The 21,727-nt window shown below is 44.5% G+C and overlaps 1 protein-coding gene across 6 annotated transcripts in view; it reads right to left on the bottom strand.

Moving 5' to 3' along the window:
- ASXL1 (ASXL transcriptional regulator 1) overlaps nt 1-7,970 on the bottom strand; it is a 66,962-nt gene extending 58,992 nt beyond the window's left edge. For 2 of the 6 annotated variants that reach the window (XR_011248237.1, XM_069548314.1), the window contains exons 1-2: nt 7,320-7,862; nt 1,390-1,472 (exon numbers count right to left, since the gene is read on the bottom strand). Coding sequence is in view for 4 of the 6 variants with exons in the window: in XM_069548314.1 (XP_069404415.1) it covers nt 1,390-1,472; nt 7,320-7,376 (140 nt within the window). In the remaining 2 variants the exon portion in view is untranslated. Of the gene's footprint in view, nt 1-1,389; nt 1,473-3,793; nt 3,810-5,516; nt 5,586-7,319 lie in introns of those variants that run through there. The other 4 variants (XR_011248238.1, XM_069548315.1, XM_069548316.1 and 1 more) reach the window with 4 other exon arrangements.
- Between the last annotated feature and the right edge of the window lie 13,757 nt (nt 7,971-21,727).

Genomic DNA, 21,727 nt, shown 5'->3' with positions numbered 1-21,727 from the left:
ATATAAATATCAATATCTTAAGTAATGCCTCTCAGCATTTTTCAAAATTAGAGGCCCTAATTTTTGTCACGTTAAAAATAAATTTTGAGTCTAAAAAAGTCATCAAAAAAAAACTATTACTTATTCGGCTTTGGAACACCCTACACGCCTAAGAAAAAAAAAATTTCACCAAGGACCAATCTCTATAAGAAACCTTGTGCAGAATCTGGAGTGTCAAGTGGGTGTGCTAACATCTCTGCTACAGGGGAAAGCATGCTGGCAGAGTCTTTCTTCCAACAGCGTGACTCCTACACACTATCCCTCTGTCTACAAATTATAGAGCTGCTCACTCATCACGAGCCACCATGACCACTTCATAATTCCTGTAAGAGCCAGAAGCAGAAACAAGTTAGGTTCTCAATTCCATCTGTCCTAAAAGGACTAATTTACCTTCTATAGGCATAGTGGTCCACCAGCAGTGCAGACAGCGGCGCGATGGGAAATAGCCCATAAAAACAAAATAAAACAAAAGACGCAATTACACCACCACACCGTACATAGGTAGTATTTACATGAAGCACCAGAACATGATCCAGACAATCCCGACCTTCCCTCCCCACAAATGTCAGTTTGAGAATGTGTGAACTGACAACTGGAAAGTGAGGATCTTTTGATCCTAAAAGATCAATTTAAGTAGCTAAAGCTTAACCAGCAAAATATATGCTGATTGTTCTGAATCCCAAGAAGGAACTGTGTTGTGCTCTCCTCTCCCACTTAAATTTTGAAAAAAAGGTTGGGGTGAGCAGAGAAAGGATTCAGGACAGTCCCTGGTTTTTATTTGTGCCTGCAATTCTTTTTGTGTTTCCAATTTGTTGCTTCTCTAGGAAAAATATAGGATAAGAAAATCAAGGTCATCACCAAATTTAGCATGCTCATAGCAGGATAGGCTAGAATCAATAGGGGAAAAAAATCAGTAAGTTTTATGATTGGATCACCCTTCTCTGAGCCTAAAAACAAAGAACTTCAGAGATATGGTACAGAGAGAAGGATAGTTTTAGACATGATGGAGCAGATCAGTCTATTCCTTCTCTTCTACTGACATGCAAAACGGAATACAAGAGAAAACACGCTGACTCCTTATGCAAAAAACAAGCTCCACGGTGAAAGGTATAGTAGAGCAAGGACGGGGAACCTGCTGCACCTCTGACGAAAACCAACAGAATTGCAGCCACTCCCGCCCTCCAGCCAGAGGACCAAAGACACCGAGACAGCTCCACACTACCATCAAACACGTGTGTGTGTATGTGCGCACATATATATGCATTTGTGGACTTTCTCACTCACTACCTAACTGCAGGAAGACACATGTTCTCTAAAACCCTCACATTAAGCAACAAGAGCCATACAAACCTCATTTCCTTTAGTCCTTCTGCCTCTATGACCTGCAGAATCTGTTTGGGTGTCATTGGAGCATCCGAATAGTTTTCCAGTACCTGAAGAAATATAAATGTTCTGATTTCAGTGTGCAGTTCCCATTTATATCCATTACTATACAACATGGGCTACAATTCTGCTATGAGGTACCACTGCTGACATCTTAGTTTTTCCACAGTCAAAATTACTTCTGAAACCAAATTACACATATATCTAACTAGCTGCTGAAAGTGACTGCAATTAGAAGAAATACTCTAATTTTTAATTCTGAAAATACACATCCTCTCAGCATCCATGTTCTGGTATGTGGGGCCTTCCCAACTTTAATTGCCACTTAACCTGATGCTGTTAATACAGCTAAACTAGAGAATACATAGCACTATAAACTGTAAGACAGAACTGCATTCAGGCTTTCCTTCCCAAGTAAGTTTGATTAGTTACAATATTTTTATCTTTTTTTGTGTGGGGGGAGGGGGGAGGGGGGAGGGGGCGGCGGCTTGGCTTGCAGGATTAGTTCCCCAACTAGGGATTGAACTGGACACTCAGCAGTGAAAGGATGTAGCCCTAACCACCAGACGGGCAGGGAATTCCAGGTACCTGTATTTTTTCAATGATGACTTTCGCCACTGGGTTGTGGCATTCTGGTGTTAATTAGTACAGGACAATTTGCCTTTCAGCAATACAATGCTACGATTCTATATGACTGGTGCAAGCAAAACAAGGAGAAATGGAACATCCCATTTATATTAGTGACATCTATAATTAAGCCCCAGCAACAATGTCTTAGTGAGCAACCAGCGCTCTCTCACTTGAACAAGCTGAGTTGTTTTAGAAATGTTATCCTTTTCAGAAAGGAAAAAAGACAGGCTGTCAGTATCTCTGTACCATCTCTAGCAGTACAGCTGCTGAGGTTACGCCAAACCACACCAACATCTTACAGTCATTTAACAGCCCTAACAAAGTACTGCATGGCTGTGTCACGGATAAAATGCAAAGCAAGAAGCCTAACAGGACTGCTGTGAAGGTTCTCTCCGTGGAAGAACAAGAGTTCTAAGTGATAAAGAAGTCAAGTTTTGGAGAAGCAGGTGCTGAAATAAAACCCCTATTTCCTATGGTCCCATTCTTAATCTCTCTGTTCAGTGTTTACATTCTCCTTGGGTATCATTATCATCTCTCACAGTTTCAACGCTACCAAAATATTGAATTAACTCCCAAATCTCAACCTTTTGCCTGGATTTCTCCCTAAGCTTCAGGCCGCAGATATTCAGTTCGGTACTGGACATCCCTCATGATCATCTTCTCTCTTCTGATATTCCTCTCCTTGGTTGGCAGTCTGTCTCATCACCTAATTTAAAACCAAGGCATCATCCTTCACTCTCACCTGTCCCCCAGTTCTCTCAGCCAGTTTCTTTCCTTTAAAAGAAAATTTTTTTTATTTAATTTATTTGGCTGCACCAAGTCTTAGTAGCAGCACTCTAGATCTTGAGTTGCAGCACGCAAACTCTTAACTGCACCATGTGTGATCAAGTTCCCTAACCAGGAGCCGAAACTGGGCCGCCTACACTGCGAGTACGAGGTCTTGGAGCCACTGGTCACCAGGGAAGTTCCCCCACAGCCAGTGTCTGACCCAACTTGACACAACAGCCTCTTCTCTAACATCCCTGCTTTCCTCAAATTCATTCTTACTCCGCTGCCATCCTTCATTCAACAAATACATGAAATACTCTGTGCTAGGAATAATTTTAGACATTCATCAGTAAAAAAGACCAAAGCTCAGCAGAGCTTAACCTGCTATAGCCTGAGGTCAGTCCAACAAAATAAACCTGCCCTCACCACTTTCTGCATTAAAGTCCTTCGACAGCAACCTACTTCCATACAGCGAAAGCTGAAGCTCCAGAGAGGCCACTGGCCCACTAGAAAAGCACAGGTTTTAAAAGCAAACAGACGTGGTTTTAAACATTCAAATTCTGGTCTTCTAAACCTGGGCAAAGAGTTGTGTTGCAAAGAGTTGGACACAACTTGGCGACTGAACAACACAAAAACCTGGGCAAGTTACCTACCCGCCCTGAGTCTAGGTTTCCTCACTTGTGAAGGAAGGATACTGAGGCCTTCTTCTCAGAGTTGTTGCAGAGATAATGGAGTAAGTGCCTATGGTGCCAGACACAAGGTGTGTGCTGGCCAGGCATGCCAGACCCTCACAATCTGGTCTCTGCCTGGCTCTCTGATACTCCACAAACTTTATGTTCCAATAACTACGTGCAGGTCTACCCAATTCCCACACTCTCCACCCTGCAGATAAATACACACATACACACACTCTCCTATTTTTTGTTGCCAGCTCCTGCTTATGTCCTCTGTGAGGAGTCTAACTCCTACTCACCCTTCAAGATTCAGTTCGGAAAGCACCTTCCTCCAGGAAGCCTTCTCTACTCTCTGCCAGATAGTTAAGTGTCTTTTTTCAGTGCCCCATAGTTGCACAACACATATAATTCATCTTCCAAAGCAGGACACTTGAGAATAAAATGAGGAACTACTCATAATTATGCCTAGACAGTAAGCAGAAATCAGGATGTCTATTACCATTTATACATCTATGCTGGCACTTACCATGCTTGTAATGAAATTCTACTCACCTGTTAGAGAAGGACTCTAACCCCAGAAAAACCATAAGCTCCTCAAGGGCAGACCATATCCATTTCTGTAATTCCAAGAACCTAACTGCCAAGTTAAGCAGCACTGATGAACAAACCCACAATACAAACTACTAATGTTCACTGCCACAGATAGGACTTCTTTGATACTAATTGTGAGCTGAGCTAGTGAATTTTTTCACAGTAATTTTTTGTTTTTTAAGAAAGCAAGACTCAAAAATTAGTTACCAATTATTTAAACAGCAGTCAGGAAGAGCCTGAGAATCTTAAGACAGAGCAAACAGAATCTCTATAGGGAAGTTACATCAAAAGATACAAGGTATTCACTTTTATTAAAACTGTATATGCCTTCAGCTTTTAGTGTAAGAACAATTCAGCAGTGTTCTCTCCCCACCCTGTCTTTCTAGAGCATACAAAAAGTATCTCTTCTCCAACTTCAAAGGGGGAAAAAATGTTTGATGTAAGAATGGTCAGTCATGAATCAAAGTGAAAGATAAAGCATGCAATGAAGAGTTTCTCAAAGCCAGGGAGAATCCATTTAAGGGCATTCAATTTAAAGGGAAATCCACTCAGCTATTTCTCCCAAACTGTTTCTAACAAGCAGGAGGATTTAGACCCACCCAACCACCTAAAGTCTACTTTCTACATCTAGGAAAAACAATACCAGCAGGTGTTATAAAGAAGAATATCTACTTCTCAACAACATAATTAACAGCTGCAAAAATCAATCTCCTGGGATTTACTACATTACTGAAATAGTCCATAAGTCTCTTCTTTCCTATCAGAATAGCTTAAAAACGGTTCCTGGTATCATTTTAACCACCAAACTGAGCAAGGTCGGGAGCAATATGAAACTGCCCCCAAGCAAGTGCATCTTGATTGCCACAGCAAGCACTCCAAATTCACCTGTCCAAAGAGTACTTAGAACTAACCTACTCTCCTACCATTACAACTCACTCTTCTCTCTATCCAGTGTAAGCACTCACAAACTCTCCAGCACTTGGTTTGTTAAAGCAATTTTTTTTTTCCATATGAGCAGAGAATTCTTAAGAGCTCCCCCTCACCCACCAACTGGTCCATCCAAAGGGACAGAAAATCCTAAACAAAAAACAATAGAAGATATACAAAACTATACACTATATTCCCACAAGTCATCTTGCAAGAGTTTAAGAGCATAAAGTAATTCCCAGTAGGAAATACTATTTTTTAATGAAGAATCATAAAAGAAAAAGAATTTACTGGGGACAAACTGAGCCATGATAAAACAGAAATAGCAACCTGGAACTGGATTGTAGATCACAGTAAACTCAAGACTATAAAGAGACATAATAGTGGACCCCTGAATTCCCAGAGTCTTCCAACTAGGAAGAGCCAATGGAGCTTTAAGACAGGCAGACTTTAGAATTCTGTCAGGACATAAATAAGAAAGGATTTAAAGGTACTTTCACCTACCTCTAACAAGTAAAAACTCTGGCAAGCAAATTTCCTTTTGGTGCCCAGAGTCATAAACACCTGCAGAACAGAAACTCAGAGGAGAATTTCAATGAACAGCCTCAACCTGCAGGAGAAAGCAAGCACATCCTTCTGGCTCTCACTACTCTCCTCTAGGCCTAAATCTGTTTCCAGGTGAAGCAATCCTGGAGAAATCTGAAACTTCCAAGAGATTCTGAAAGCTAACCAAAGGTTCTAAATTTGACTGCATCCAAAAAACATACTTAAGTACTTCAAAATCTTCAAATTTCATATGCCAAACCAAAACAAAGTAACTGAAGCACAAAACTTCAACATACAAACTAATTGCTACTTGCCTTTCTTGGGCAAAAAACGTATGAGAAAGATAATCAGGTACACCAGTGAACTTTCTCCTACACACCAAACAGCATTCCCTCTTTTAAGTCAATAACTGAGTTTTAAGGCTCCAAGAAAGAAGAGTGTACCACAGATTTGTAAAAACCTCCAACACATATTCATCTTTTTTGCTCAACACCTCTGAGGCAGGAACCTCACTTCCCAATAAAATTAAAGATTAGAAGGCTGAGCTTCATTCATCATTAAAAGTAAATTACAGCAATTTCATATAAACTATAGGGTGTCAAGACACAAGGATGCTATCTGCACTATAACCCTGCTTTGTGACAGTTCTAAGAAGTGATATCTCTGAGACAAGTGTAACCCGCTACTATTGTCATCAGCGAGATTTTATAAGAACATGTCTCGAAGTGTCTTCACTTTCTGGGTGCAAATCCAGAGGAATATATTTCACTTGCAAGTCCTCTGACATTTTGGGACAACAGAAGATTCACAAAAACCGCATTACCAGGCAGCTTCAAATACTCAAATTACTCTCTCCTTTGCTAAATCCTCAGTGAGCAGTGTCTTCAAACAGAGACACCTGGTCTTTGTTCAACACTTCATGTTTACATGCAAGAGGACACTAAAAAATAGAGAACACAAGCAAACATTCTTTACAAAGTGTAGTTAGCTGTCTGCAGACTGCCTATCTTCGGGCTAGCTTGTGGACTCGGCTCAGCAGATCTCAAAGTGTGGTCCGTGGGTCACCTGCATTACAGCCAACCTGAGAAGCTGGTCAAAATGAAGATACTCAGGTTCTACTCCAGAATCTCAGACTCATTAGGTCTTAAGTAGGGCCCTAGGATGAACATTCTTAACAACCTCCCCAGGTGCCCCCACAGGACACTAAAGTTTGAAAACCAAGGCTCAGGGTTCAGGTTGGGAGTGAGCCTTTGCTTCCCTCCACACACCGGTTTAGATTGCGAAAGCTCAAAATGCCACTCGCGTCCTTCAGACTGGGGGGGCTCTTTCCCATCCCTAGCCAAAAGCACCACCCCACTGCCCACCAGGAAGCGAGGGAGGAGCTTCCGACCCTTCCCGGAAACCTAACTCCCCCGAGTGCACAAACGAAGCTTCCCCAGACCCCCTAGACGCTGCCAAATAGTGGGGGAAGGGAGGCTGGGGCCCCGCCGCCCAGAGGAGGAGGAGCTGGCCCGCCAGCTCGACCCTCCGCAGGAATTTGGGGGGGTGGGGGGGGGGCGTGCAGAAAAAGGCGCCACATCCGACCCGGCGGGGGACCTCTCCCCACCCAACGCCTTAGGGGGTTGTCCCGTTCCGGGAGGAAGGTGGCCCGCCCCCTCCTGCAGTGGGCAGGGCTTCGCCCCTCCCCCTCCCCGTGGGGGGGTGCTCGGCGAGCCCACCCCTCACAACCCCCACCGAGGCCCCCTCGGCTGCTAGCCTCACCAGGCGCGCGGCCTCGGCCCACGTGCGCTCCTTCTTCCTCTTCTGTTTGTCCTTCATCCTCCTCCTCCCCGGCGGCGGCGGCAGCTCCACGCGGGACCTCCGGGCGGGGCGAGCGGCGGCGCGGGGCTGGGGCGGCGGCGGCGGCGGCGGCGGCGGCGGCGGCGGGGGGCGCGTGGCGGCGGCGACGCGCGAGGACTCGGGTGCGGCCGGGGAGAGGGGGCGGGCGCGCGGGGACCGGCTGGCGCGAGACCCGGCGCGAGGGCGGCGGTGGGGGAGGGGTGGCGGCTCCACGCGCCCGCGCTGCGTCAGTCGCCCGCGGCGGCGGCGGCGGCGGCGGCGAAGAAGGCAGTAGCCCCGCGATCGCTAAGGAATGCGGCGTCTCCGCATAACCACGGGGTCAGAGGTCACGGCTCCGGCCTCTGCTTTCCCGCTCTGCTAAGAGGCCAAGACCCGACTGGCGGCGGGGCGGGAAGGCGAGAATCGGCTTTCCCCTCGGCGCCCGGGTGTATGCGTGTCTGCCGTGGGTGTGTGTGAGTGTGTGTGAAGAGTGAGGAGGGGGAGTGTGGGGTTTTTTTTTTTTTTGAACAAAAACAAACCGAAAGGGCGGCTGGGAGTCGTAGTCCCGGCTGCCTCTCTGGCCTCCCCCGCTCCGGAAGAATATGGCTGCATGAAACTCTTGGACCACACTTCCCGACGTGCCCTGCGTCCCGTCTTTTCCGCCCTCCCCTCCCTTCCTTTTCCCCGCGCAGAGCTCGGTAGGGAATGGGGGACGGGCAGTCGTTCGGGGAAGGGGCTGGGCGAGTCTCGCGAGGTGCGGGAACTGGTTGGGGGCCCGAGGCATTGTGGGAGGTGGTGCTGGGAAGGGGCGGTGGCCCGCTGCCCTCCTACCCCGAGCTACGTTTAACCCCTTCGGCGCGTCTCGTCTTCGGGCCGACGCGCGGCTAAGGGTGGGAATAGAGAACTGGTAGCTCGACTCCCAGCACCCACTTTTCCCCGTCTCCGCCTAAGCTGTTCTCGCTGACACTTCTTGTAGGTGACTAGAGACAGGACTTTCCCTTTTGGTCCTCCCCTAAATGACTCACCGCCGCATAATAATGAGACAGAAAGACACTTATACCAGTAAAACGGTTATTGCGCGATTGATGGACCTAAACAATTAGTTCCCCATTTCCTCCTGTGCTTTCATGCCGGTGTACGTTTGCAGAAGCTGCACCCGCAGCCTACAGCGTTCTTACCACCTGGTGAACTTGATAAGATTACGGGTTGTGTCAAGAACTTGGACTTTGGAGCCATACTTACCAGAATGCACCTGAGACCTTTTTAGAAGCACTACCCCAGAGGAAACACAGAAATGGAGTCAAAAGAACCTAGAGCCGAATCCTGGCTAAACCATTCCGTGGCTATCACAGTATTTTTGAGATGAATAGCAGCGTAAAACACCTGGCAGGTTGGAAGAGGGTGTGCAGGGGGAACCCTGACATTAGGTCCGTATAATTTGGCTCCTGGCATAGAGTAAGTGTTTAATCATTGGTACAGCCTAAGAGACAATGAGCAACGTACTTACCCTCTCCAAGCTTTGGTTGCAGAAGCATGAAACGAAATGAGGTTCAGAGTACCCAACACATAGGTTTTCTGTGCCTATTTATTGAATCAGCCAACTGCCCAGAAGCATCGCAAGAATCAGTCCTAAACTGGATAATGGCCAATTCTTTAAAATTAGACAGGAGGTGTCACTGGTCACATTTGAAAGGATTCCCGCAGTGAGGAAGCACACCTTCCACTCCCTGGTGTTAGCACATGGGAGAGCCAGTGATGAGGGAAGATAAACAGGGTGCTGCCCACGTGGAACACCATGGAGTTCAGTGCTCCCCCTTCAAATTCTCATCACACAGGAGGCTTTCAGGTCCAGTAAACAAAATCCTGCAAGGTGAATAGACTGTGCAAGGTAAAATAAGGCATGGTTTTGTTGGGGGTTTTTTTGGCATGTGGGATGTTAGTTTCCTGACCAAGGATGGAACCTGTGCACCTTTAAGTGGAAGCACAGAGTGGGAATCACTAGACTGCCAGGGAATCCCTAAGCGTGTTTTCTAATCTTCTGTCCCCTTCTAACTTCACCCCAATGCGGGGAAAGAAGAACCCCATTTCCATGATGAAAAAAAGTGTTTGACCTGACTTTTCACAAAAGGGTGATGGTGGTGGTACTGGTTTAATGTATAACCTTTGACAGGTCATTTGGCCTGTTTAAAATCTTTTCTTGAGTAGCTTCATCCCACTACCACCCCTGCCCCACTGACCTCCAGAGAGTCACCAGAGAAGATTTATTCTAAAATGTACACGTTTAGTATAGGCACTGTGGTTGGCAGAATAATGTTCTTATTGCCCGGCTGCCAAAAAAAAGAAAAACTATGCTCTAGTCCCTGGAATCTGTGAATATGTTATATTCCATGGTAAATAGGACATTGCAGATGGAATTAAGGACCATAAAATAGGGAGATTATCCTGGATTATATGGGTGAACCCAGTGTAATCACATGGACCCTTGAAGGCAAAAGAGATGCCTTGGAGAGAAATGGCAGAAAAGAATCAGATTGGAAGCTTGAGAAGTCAACCCACTGTTGCTGAAGGGGTCATGAGCCAGGGAATGTCAGAAGCCTTTAGAAGCAGCGAACCTGTCCACAAGTAATGGGACCTCAGTTCAACAGTCACGGGGGACTGAGATTTCATAACCTGAATGAGCCTGGAAGCACGTTCTCCCCGTCTCTCATCCTGCAGAGAGAAGTCCAGTCCTGCTAACAGGCTGATTTTAGCCAGATCAGAGAACCAGCTGACCCACGCAGTCCAGACTTGTGACCCGTAGAAAGTGTAAGACAGAATGTTGTTTTAAACTACTAAACCTAGTAACTTTTTATAATAGCAAAAGAAAGCTAATGCAGGGACTGTGGAGATACCTAATTTTTTTCCTGGCTCTCAGTTGAGTCAAGCCACAGGGGAATCCAGATGTGAATGTTTCAAAGTCTCTGCCCTTGCAGAATCAAACAGAAACCAATGACAACATCATAGTTAAGTGTGAAAAGAGTATGTTCAGAGGACTCTGCAAGATGTGTGTTAGAGAATTGGCTTTAGTCATTAAACCTTAAGTAGTTGTCATTTTTTTTAAAGTTAATGAGACTCATGAGTGTATTCTGTTGTCAGAAACACCAAAAACAAGCCTATATATATATATTTGGGGGGGGTGTTTTTCTGTTTTATCACAGTGTTTTTATTACAAAGTTTCTTTGAAGTCAACACAGGTGCCACAGCGCAGTATAAGATAAACAGGTCTAATATTCAGCCCTGCCCTGTTTGGGGATGAGTCAGTGTTTTCAAGCTGCACAGTTATGAGCAAAGCACACAGGAATCTGAATAGCAAGCATACCACCAGCAAACCTAAGCATTCTCAAGAGGACACATATACCCTAGGAACCTCACTAAGAGATAATGCATTGCCACGGACTTTGGATTTTGGCAGGCCTGGGTTTGAATCTTCTTGTAGTCATTTTCCATGGCTGTGTGGTCTTGGTCAAGCTGTGAAACCTCTCATTGACTCAGAGTCATCATTTGGATAATGGGGTACATAAACTCAAATGGGTGGAATTGGGATTAAGTGGGATCTTTGTAGAGAGATCACAACGGACTCACTGGAACACAGCAGACTCACTAAAGGCCATCAAGAAGATTTGAGTCAGAAGTGTAAAAAGTGCCTCATTTTTATACTTCAGTGAACCAAGCCCTGGAACAGAGTTTGCCACACTGACACATGTTCTCTCCCAGTGATTCTGTCCCCATTTTCAAATGAGGTTCAGAGAGGTCAGATTATCTCCTTCAAGTCCCAGGGAGATAACATTGGCTAAACTTCCAACACAGCAGATGATTCGCAAATGTGCACCTCTCCTGGTCTCCCTCCACCGTTCATTTCTTTGTATGATTTTTGGTTTAGTGTCTCTGCTCTTGTTAGCATCTTCTTGGGTTCATCATCACACTTTCAACACCTGGCACAGTCTTGGCATGTGGTAGGCACTTAATCTGTGGAATTAATTACCTTACTCAATAATTACTGTATTGGACAAAATCCCTAAGTACTACTTATGAGCCCTGTACAGTATTTGGAATCTGCCCAGGCAGAATTGGTAAACAGGCAAGATTCACCCAAACATATCTATGCAAGCTGTAAAGATGCTTAGAGATGGGGACTTCATCACCACACTAATTCAGCTTATCTGCCTTTCACCATCATTTAAATCCATTCCTGTTTTTCAGTCTCCCATGAGGCTGAAAAAGGTGTTTAAATCCTAACTTAATATTGGTTACTCCTGGTTTGTAAGACTACATTCAACTGGGGGGAGAATGGGTTTTACAAAGCATTACATTTTTTTTAGTTGAAAAAAAAAATTTTTTTTTAATGTATTTGGCTGCGTTGAGTCTTAGTTTCGGCAGCTGGGATCTTTATTGCTGCTGGCAGGCTCTCTATTTGGGCTCCAGAGTGCCTGGGCTCAGTTGCCCTGAGGCATCTGGGATCTTAGTTCCCCATCTAGGGGCTGAACCTGCGCCCTGCATTGGAAGGCAGAGTCTTAATCACTAGACCACCAGGGGAGTTCCAAAAAAATTATTTCTCATCTAAACCACAAAACAAAGCATTTAGATTAAGGTGGCAGATCTAATGTTTTTCACTTCTTTACAGTTGTCTGTAGTTTCCAAATCTTCTAGAATGAGTATGTGCTACTCATACTCATTTGAGTATGATGAAAAAGTAAAGTTTTTCATGCTTAACAATGTAAGAACACTTTTTTTTTGTTTTTTGTTTTTTTGGCTGAGCTGTGCAACTTGTAGGATTTGGGATCTCGGTTTCCTGACCAGGGATTGGACCCAGTCCCCTGGAGTGCAAACCCAGAGTCCTAACCAGTGAACTGACAGGGAACTCCCAATAATACATCTTTCCATTTTACTTTAGGGACTTTCCTGGTGGCTCAGTTGGTAAAGAATTCACCTGCAATGCAAGAGACCTGGGTTCGATCCCTGGGTCGGGAAGATCCCCTGAAGAAGGAAATGGCAACCCACTCCACCATCCTTGCCTGGGAAATCCCGTGGACAGAGGAGCCTGGCGGGTTACAGTACGCGTGGTCATAAAAGTCTGACACAACTGAGCAACTAAACCACCACCACTATTTTACTTTAAAAGATCTGTGGGATCCCCTCCTAAAATGGCTTCAAAGGATGACCCGAGTGATTTTTTACCAAAATTGTAGATAAGAACAGGATACTGCCTAATTCTTTTAAATTCTCAGGTAGAGATTTCAGGACCCCATGAAGGTACCCATCCCAGTTTTCAGTCTTTTTAATGCCAGAGAGTTGTACCCATATCTACCATAAATCTTTCTAATCTTAATTTAAGCCATTTCCCCCATTCTTTCTCTGTGAAAAAGGAAAAGAAACTTTAAAGTGCATTTTGACACCAAAATTGTAAGAGTGGTGCTAATTTGTTGAGACTGGTAGATGAGCTGGTTAGTTCTTCATTTGCTATTTTTTTGTACTGAAAACATTAACTTACACATTGCACCAAATGGCTTTTCTTCCTCCTCCTCTTTATTGATTGCTAATAATCGAATGTGAAGTCCAGGGCTTGGATAAATGGCTTTCACAGGCCTTAACTCTTGAGTAGCACAATTACCATGTGAGCTGAGTGAGAAAACTGGCAGGGTCAGGAAAGCGAAGGCACTTTCCCAAGCACAGTTGTCAGTGGAGTCAAGATTTAAACTGAAAGCTCCTCATTCCAAATTCCTTGTAAGGCACTATGGTAGCCAGCCTCCAAAATGGCCCCCAGTGATTCAAAGCCCTGACATTCACACCTGTTTTAGTCCCTCCCGTTCTGAATAGGGCTGAACTGTGAAACCAACTGGGTGCTTTGGAAACAGCCATGTGTGGCTTCTGGGGTTCGGTCATAAAAGACACTGCAGCTTCTGCCTTGTTCCCTCAGATCATAAGCTCTAGGGGAGGCCAGGCACCGTGTCATGAGGACACTGAGGCAGCCATATGGAGAGGTGACGTCTACACCACAGGTAGCCTCAGACAAGCTTTCAGATGACTTCAGCCCTGGCTAACATCTTGAGAGATCAATCTCATAAAAGATCCACAGCCAGGATCACCCAAACAAGCTTCTCCTGGACTCCTGACCCACAGGAACGGTCAGATAATGTTCATTGTTTTAACTCCCTAAATTCTAGGGTCATCTGCTACACAGCAATACACAGCAATGCATAGCAATAGACAACAAAGAAAATGCCTTCCACCTGCTTAGCTTGTACATTTTTGTGAAATTTAAAAGTCAAAGAACCATCCTTCCAGAAAAACTTATACCTATTTAAACAAAATTCTTTTTTTTTTTCAAACAAAATTCTTTACAGAATTTTAACATGTGCCCAGACCCTCTGAAGCCAACATGGTAAGACTAATCATAGTCTTCCCCTTTTCTTGAATACTCAGAGAAATAAAACCACTTGTCCCACCTCATGGAGCTACTAACATGCCAGAGCCAGGATTGAAACCCAAGTAACCCAGCTTTCCCTGGAGAAGGAAATGGCAACCCACTCCATTATTCTTGCCTGGAAAGTTCCATGGGCAGAGGAGCCTGGCGGGCTACAGTTCATGGGGTCGCAAAGAGTCCGACATGACTGAGCGACAGAGCGCAGCCCAGCTTTGCACATGGCTCACACTCTGCCAGCTTGCTCCTCTGCTCTCAGAGCCCTAGGTTCAGAACCGCTGCTCTAAGCTAACTAACCCCACCCTGTCTCTTCTTTCTGTACTCTACCCCTTTACTTATAGAAGTTTCTCTGACCCCATTTTAATTGCAGTTCCTAAGTGATCCACTGTGTATTAATTCCCACCAGAGAGACAGAGTCAAGGTCACTGACTCTGAGGGGCCCCTGGTCTGATGGGATCATACACATGGAAGCATAACTGTACACGACCATCAGTATTGGACAAGGATTCAGTAACAAACTCTGGGAGGGCAGACTTCACAGAGGTGGTGATACTCTGGTTCTTGAATGCCGAGAGAAAAAAGGAGAGGCTCAAGGGAATTCTTTGTAGAAGTGACAGTGAATATGATGGGCGCAAGGGATGGCAGCCTCCCCATGTGTGAAAGTGCAAGTATGTTTAGTTGGCGAGGAGACTAGCAGTTCAGTGGGGCAGGAAAAGACGAGGTCAAAGAGGTGGGCTGGGGCCTAGTAGGGGGCATGAGGGAGAGACAGGAGATAGATCCCTGTGCTGAGGAGTTCTGATTGTCTCCTGTAACTCCCAAGAATCAGCAGAGCTCTGATTAGAGCTCAGATACTGGCTCTTACCCAACCCTGTGGCCCCAGACCCAGCAGCATAGGACCTGACACAGAGCAGATGCTCTTTGCTGAATGGATTTATTCAAGGAGGCCTGGTGCTAACACTAGTCTGCCCTGGAGAGGGAACGCGTTGGGTGCAGAGTTGTCCTGGGCTCCTCCTGGAATATTTCTTCAGCAAGGCTTTTCCTGCTGCTCTGTACTCAACTAAGTCCTTTATACTCCCATAGCACCCAAAACTCCCTTCAAAATGTAATGAGGAAAAATATTTAATGTAATTCACTCTTGACCCTAATGATGACTTCCTCAATGTCTGCTCCCAAATTAGACTGTCTGCCAGATGAGGTCAGGGACTGCCAGCCTATTTGCTGTCCTGCCCTTTGTCCTAGAAGAGAGGCTCTTCTATTCCAGAAAAGAGTAATACAGCATGGGGCACCTTCTTTAATTGGCACTGGTAAGTCTGTACTGATACAAGCCCTATGCTGAGCCCTAGGGACTAACAGCCCAATTAGACATGGTTTCTGCATCAGAGAGAGGGATTTCAAGTGACAGAAAACCAAGGGATGGAAACCTGGGGTGCTCCCAGAGCTGAGAGAAGGGAATGTCTCAAAGCTGATACTGTGCAGGGAGAAATTATTCCCCATATCAACAATTATAGCTACTTTGGGTGCAACATATACATTTAAAAATGAATGACTAGATATAGAAAACCGACTGGTGGTTGCCAGAGGCAGGGTGGACAAAATGGGTAAAAGTGATCAAAAGGTACAAAGTTCCAATAAAATAAGTCCCGGGGATATAAGGCACAGCATGGTGACGACAGTTAATAATACTGTATTGTATATTTAGAAGTTGCTAAAAAAAAATAGGTCTTAAAAGTTCTCATCACGAGAAAAAAGATGTATCCTATGGTGAGAGATGTTAACTAGACTTATTGTGGTGATCATTTTGCAGTATATACAAATACAGAATCATTATGTTATATACCTGAAACTAATATTATGTCAATTACCTCTCAATTTAAAAAGTGAATAACTTTCTTATGTACTAAAGAATTCACGTTCACCAAAATGACAACAAAACTTATATCACCTGGAAATAAAATTAACATAAAATTGCACCTCTTATATGAAGAAAACTATAAACTCTTCCAAGGAGCATAAAGTCTTGTACCCATAAAGAGCACAATTTGCCTCGGACTGGAAAATGCTATAACATGTGGACATTCATTATCTGAAAATTAGCATATCAAGTAAATGTCATCCCAGTCAAGATCCCAGGAAGATTTTATTGTTAAAGTGATCCTAAAATTCAACTGGAAAAATAGATGCATCTTTTTCATAACAGAAAGACTGAACATTTACTGACCATTTACCATGTGCCAGACTTGCTATGCATCATTTCATCTCATCCTCACAAAAACATAGTAAGGTAGATACTGTTACAATTAACTTCAGACAGTTGAAGAAGCAGAGTTTCAGAGAGAGAAAAAAAAAATTGCCTGAGATTACACAGTTTGTGGGTGATTGACCTGGGATTAAAGCTCTGGCTGGGTTGTCCCTGGTGGCTCAGTGGTAAAGAATCCAGCTGCCAATGCAGGAGACACAGCTTCAATCCCTGGTTCAATCCCGGTTCCCTAGAAGCACATGGGTGCTCGTGCGCCACAACTACTGAGCCTGGGAGCCTCAATTACCGAGCCCACATGCTGACACTACTGCAGCCGGAGCACCCTAGAGCCTGTGCTCAGCAACAAACGAGCCACTGCAATGAGAAGCCCGCATACTGCGACTGGCGAGTAGCCCCTGCTCGCCACCACTAGAGAAGAGCACGTGCAGCCGCAAAGACCCAGCTCAGCCATGAATAAATAAATGAGAAAACTATAAAGCTCAGGCTGGCTGAAAGTTCACAAACTCCATCAGCTGAACCACTCCATTCCACTGCCCTACTGCCAAGAAAAGTTTGAGGATGAGTTGGGATTTGTTCTACCAAATATTAAAATGTACCTATACCAACTAGAGAAGGAAAATGGCAACCCACTCCAGTATTCTTGCCTGGAGAATCCCATGGACAGAGGAACCTTGTGGGCTACAGTCCATGGAGGTCACAAGAGTCGGACACGACTGAGTGACTTTCACTACCACTACACCAACTAAAACAGTGCCATTTTGAAAAATGAACTGACAGACCTATTAAACTGAACAGAGCATAGGAATAGAGCCAAATGTATAAGGAATTGCAGCACACAGTAAAAGTAACATGTTATATTGGTGGAGAAAAGATGGAAGTCAATACACAGAACAGGACGTTTGGGTAGCCATTTGGAGAAAAATTAAGTTGGAGCTCCATCTCCCTCCTTAAATCTAAATTTCACTTCTTATATCAAAGAGGTGTATGTAAACAATGAAATTTGTTTCTTTTTTGGGAAGAAATAAACAAGTGACTATTTTTATAATCTGGAAATGGAAGTATTTCTAAACATGTTTAAAACTTTTTTTTTAATCCATCAAGTAAAATCAAGTCAAGATTTGACTTCAGAAAAAAACAAAAAGACTTGACTTCATAAAATTAAAAATTCGTATTCGGCAATAAAACACCACAGACAAGGTTAAAGACAGCCAATGCAATGGAGGAAAATATCTGTCACATTCATGACAAAAAGTTCTTAAAATGTCAATAAGAAACACCTGAATAGAAAAATCATCAAATAACAATGGCCTAGACAGGCAATTAACAAAAGGAGAATCACAAATGGAAATAAATACTTGAAAATATTTTCCACTTCATTAGTAACCACAGATAGAAACAAATTTGAGACACCATTTTTCAACAGGTCAGACTGGCAAAGATCAAAAAGATTGGGAGAACCTAGTGTTAACAAGGCTGTATGGAAGTGGGCACAATTTATGCACAATTTATGCTGGTGGAAGCACAAATTCATATAGTCTACTTTGGGAGGCAGTTTACCAAAATGGAACAAAATTATAATGGGAAAATTCTTGGCTAGTCATTCATTTACAGTGATTTATCCCAGGAAGGACGTTAAACAGTAAACAACGACCTACGTATGAGGCTGCTTAACACACTATTGTATAGGGACTTCCCTGGCAGTCCAGTGGTTCAGACTCCTTGCTTCTACTGTAGGGTTTGATCCCTGGTTGGAGAACTAAGATCCCACGTGCTGCGTGGTGCAGCCAAAAAAAAAAAAATACAGTGTTATATAAAACAGAAAATAATCTGGAAATTACTTCAATGATCATCATGTATTAAATAAACTCTGGTGATTCACACAACAGATTACTAGGAAGCGATTAAAAATGAAAATGTAAATCTATATTTATTAACTGAACATATGTGTATAACATATTATTGAGTGGAAACAGGACAGGTGTGTACTGTGGATCCATGCATATTATGAAGGTCAGACCAAGAGTTTACATAAAGAGATACCTAAAAAATTCACCATCAGCTATAGGAAATGGAATTTCCAGTGATACGTTAAGTACTTCCTTAAATGTTTTTGTATTGTTTCAATGTTTTATCATCAGAATATATGATTTTTATAATCAGAATATTCAATAAAGCTTTCTGTATTTTGATTTTAAAATGGCACTTAGCACTTATTATACAACCTAGGAACTTATTATTATCACATTTATCATGTCAGTCCTACAAGGAAGGTATTATTCATTCATTTTACAGAAAAGGGAGACAATCCAGTGCTCAGAAAGTTTAAGCAACTTGAAATGGGAATGTCAGGATCTGAACACAAGTCTCTTGTGTTGACACAAGAGCTTGGCTGACACAAGAGCGCTTTCCATAATGCTACACTGTTACTAATAATTAAGTTATTACTATTTTAATTTATATGCCTCTTGAATCTGCCTGCAATGCAGGAGACCACGGTTTGGTTCCTGGGTCAGAAACATGCCCTGCAAAAGGAAATGGCAATCCACTTCAATATTCTTGCCTGGGAAATCCTATGGACAGAGGAGCATGGTGGGCGTAGTCATGACTTACTGACTAAACCACCATTGTGTGTCTATTAAGTGCCGGGTGCTTGATGGATGTTTTCTTTAACCTTCCAGCAAACTCTGAGAGCAGCAGGGTAGGTATTAACCCTCCTACCAAAGTGCAGTAACTTGCTTCAGGTAGAAAGTGCTAACCCAGGTTTGCTGCTGCTGCTGTGCTGTGCTCAGTCACTCAGTCGTATCTGACGCTTTCCAACCCCATGGACTGTGGCCCACCAGGCTCCTCTGTCCATGAAATTTTCCAGGCAAGAATATTGGAGTGGGTTGCCATTTCCTGCTCCAGGGGATCTTCCTGTCACAGGGTTCAAACCCACGTCTCTTGCATTTCCTACATTGGCCAGTGGATTCTTTATCCCTGCGCTGCCTGGGAAGCCCAGCTCCAAAACCTCTGTTCCAATTTGCCACATTTCCTGCTTATCTGGTAGAATACTGTCTACACCTTGAGAGATTTTTTGCCCTGAAGTCTTTGCTCCTCCACAGGTCCTTACAACTCTATCTTGTAGCTCTTTGGTTAGATCATAGTGCCTAAATGGGGCTTCACTGGTGGCTCAGATGGTAAAGAATCTGTCTGCAATGCAGGAGACCCTTCGATCCTCACATCAGGAAGATCCCCTGCAGAAGGGAATAGCTACCCACTCCAGTATTCTCGCCTGGAGAATTCCATGGACAGAAGAACCTAGTGGGTTACAGGGGTCACAAAGACTTGGACACGATTTAGCAACTAACACTTTCACACTTAGTGCTTAAATAGACATTATGCATTTGACTATAATGCAGCTGTCTACTTAAACAAGAATGTTGAGAAGTCTTAATTTATCTGCTAATTTGATCACTGAGTTCAAAAGCCTTGGGCTCTCCCCTGGCAGACTAAAACCAAGGTGCCAGGCTTCAACACAGTGTAGCACAGACTGCTGTGGGCCTTTCCATTCATGCTGCTGACCATACCTCTCCCAGGTTTTTCATCGCAAACGCCTGAGCGTTGGGACTGGCCCAAAGTGGCATTCAGTTAATGCCAGCTGAACAGAGGAAAAAAGAACGCTCTGCCATGAGAGAGATTTCAACCAGGCAACTTGAAAGGGGCCTTGGAGGCTGAGTGAAATTTAACTGAGCAGACATGAGGGTAAGCTTGGATGAAGGCAACATGCTTGCAGTCACCTGGAGAAACACTTCTGTACACTGCTGTCCACGGTTTCAAAGTGCTTTCCTATAATAATCACAACAGCTTCCGTTGACAGAAGGCTTGCCTCATGCCAGGCGCCAGGTGCGTTACATCTCTGCTTTCTTATTCATGTATTTTTAATGTATTACGATTACTATTGTCTTTATGATTAATATTTACTTGCTGTCTCTACTAGCTCCACACAAGCTCTAGGGAAGCATGTTTTTTTCCCTGTTGTGTTCAAAACAGTGCTTAGTACTGAACAGGTTACTGAATCCTCCACAGAGCCCCACGAGGTAAGATCTTTTGCCCCCATTTTACAGATGGGCAACCTGAGGCTCAGAGGGGACTTTTCCAAAAGTAGAGATCCCACAAAAGGACAAGACTAAAAATAAATCCATGATTTCTCTCTCCATTACCACTGAAACTGCCTGAAATGTCCCATTGGCCTCAATGTTGGGAGCTGCCACCTGCCCGCTCCTCACTTAATGATAACAGCCTTGCAACACTGACCCCTCCCTGAGCACTTGCTACTACACACCAGGCACTCTTCCCAGTGCTTCGCATGGTTTGACTCCAAGCAACTTAGGAAGTACTTGCTATGATGCCTTTATGGCAGTTGAGGAATCTGAAGCCCCAGGGAGGTTAAAAAGCTTTGCAATAATCATACAACCGGTCAGTGGTGGGTTCAGAATTCAGAATCCAGCAATCTGGGCCCAGCGCCCGTGCTTTTCACCCCTGGCCACGATGCCTCAGCAAGATGGCGAGCAGTGGGGGGGAGCTGGGATTTCCAGAGCACTTATGAAGGCCAAGGCCATTCTGCCTGGCAACCATTAGGCATGCTGTCCTGTTTCTCTTCATGCTCTCTTTTCAGCCTCACAATCACCCTGTGAAGTTACAGAGGAGGAAACTGGAGCTCTGAGCACCGGACAGATGAGACAGAATCGATTAGTGGTTGCCTATGGCTTGTGTGGTGGGGAGGAAACGGGGAGTGGCAGTTAATGGGTATTTGGGGGGTGATGAAAATGTTTTAAAATTGATAGGGGTTGATGATTACACAACTGTGAATATACTAAAAACCAGTTAATTATATGTACTTTAATGGGTAAAACGCATGGTAGGGGGATTATATGTTAATAACGCCTTTTATCTTAAAGTGGGGGGGGCATGGAAGGAAGTGGCAGGGGTGGAATTTCCACAGGCTTCAGATCAAAACCTTTAGAAAACTTTGGAACTGCTGTTGCCTCTTCTTTGTCTCTCACTTCTCACATACAATTATCAGCAATCAGTGTATATCCTAAGGCGTGTTCCCACTTCTCCTCACTGGCTCCCACTGCCTGGTCCAAGCCACCACCTCTTCTCCAAACCACCACACCCCTTCTAATCAGTCTCCTTCCTCTCCCCTTGCTCTCGCTCCTCCGTTCTCCACAGACCAGCCAGAGGGATCCTATTAAAGCACTCCTGTCAGATTTCCCTCTTTTGCTTAAAAGCCTCCAGTGGTCTAAAAATAAAATTCATTTACAATTCAGCATTGGTCCCCCGCCACCTGTCCCTGCCTGCCGGCCACACTTGTCCTCAAACACACCGCAGCCTCCAGGCCTCTACACCTTGGATCCTCTTCCCCGGAATACTCTTGGTCCTGGTGTAGGAAACCCATGCTTATTCCCCAGTTTCACTCAGGGCTCTGTTCAAATGGAAAACATGCTGCACAGAAGCCCTGGCTGGCCTCCCAGCCTGAGCCAGCCACCAACCCCTGCTCGTCTCTCTCTCACCCCTGCCCTGCCTTGTCCTGCAGGGCACCTTTGTGGTGAACCACCTGTCTCCCCCACTAGAACGTGCCATCCCTGGGAGCAGGAG

Source organism: Ovis canadensis, chromosome 13, assembly GCF_042477335.2.
Source record: "Ovis canadensis isolate MfBH-ARS-UI-01 breed Bighorn chromosome 13, ARS-UI_OviCan_v2, whole genome shotgun sequence".
Lineage (NCBI taxonomy): Eukaryota > Metazoa > Chordata > Mammalia > Artiodactyla > Bovidae > Ovis > Ovis canadensis.
The sequence above is the reverse complement of the archived record's forward strand: the minus strand, read 5'-3'. Positions and strand labels throughout refer to the sequence as shown.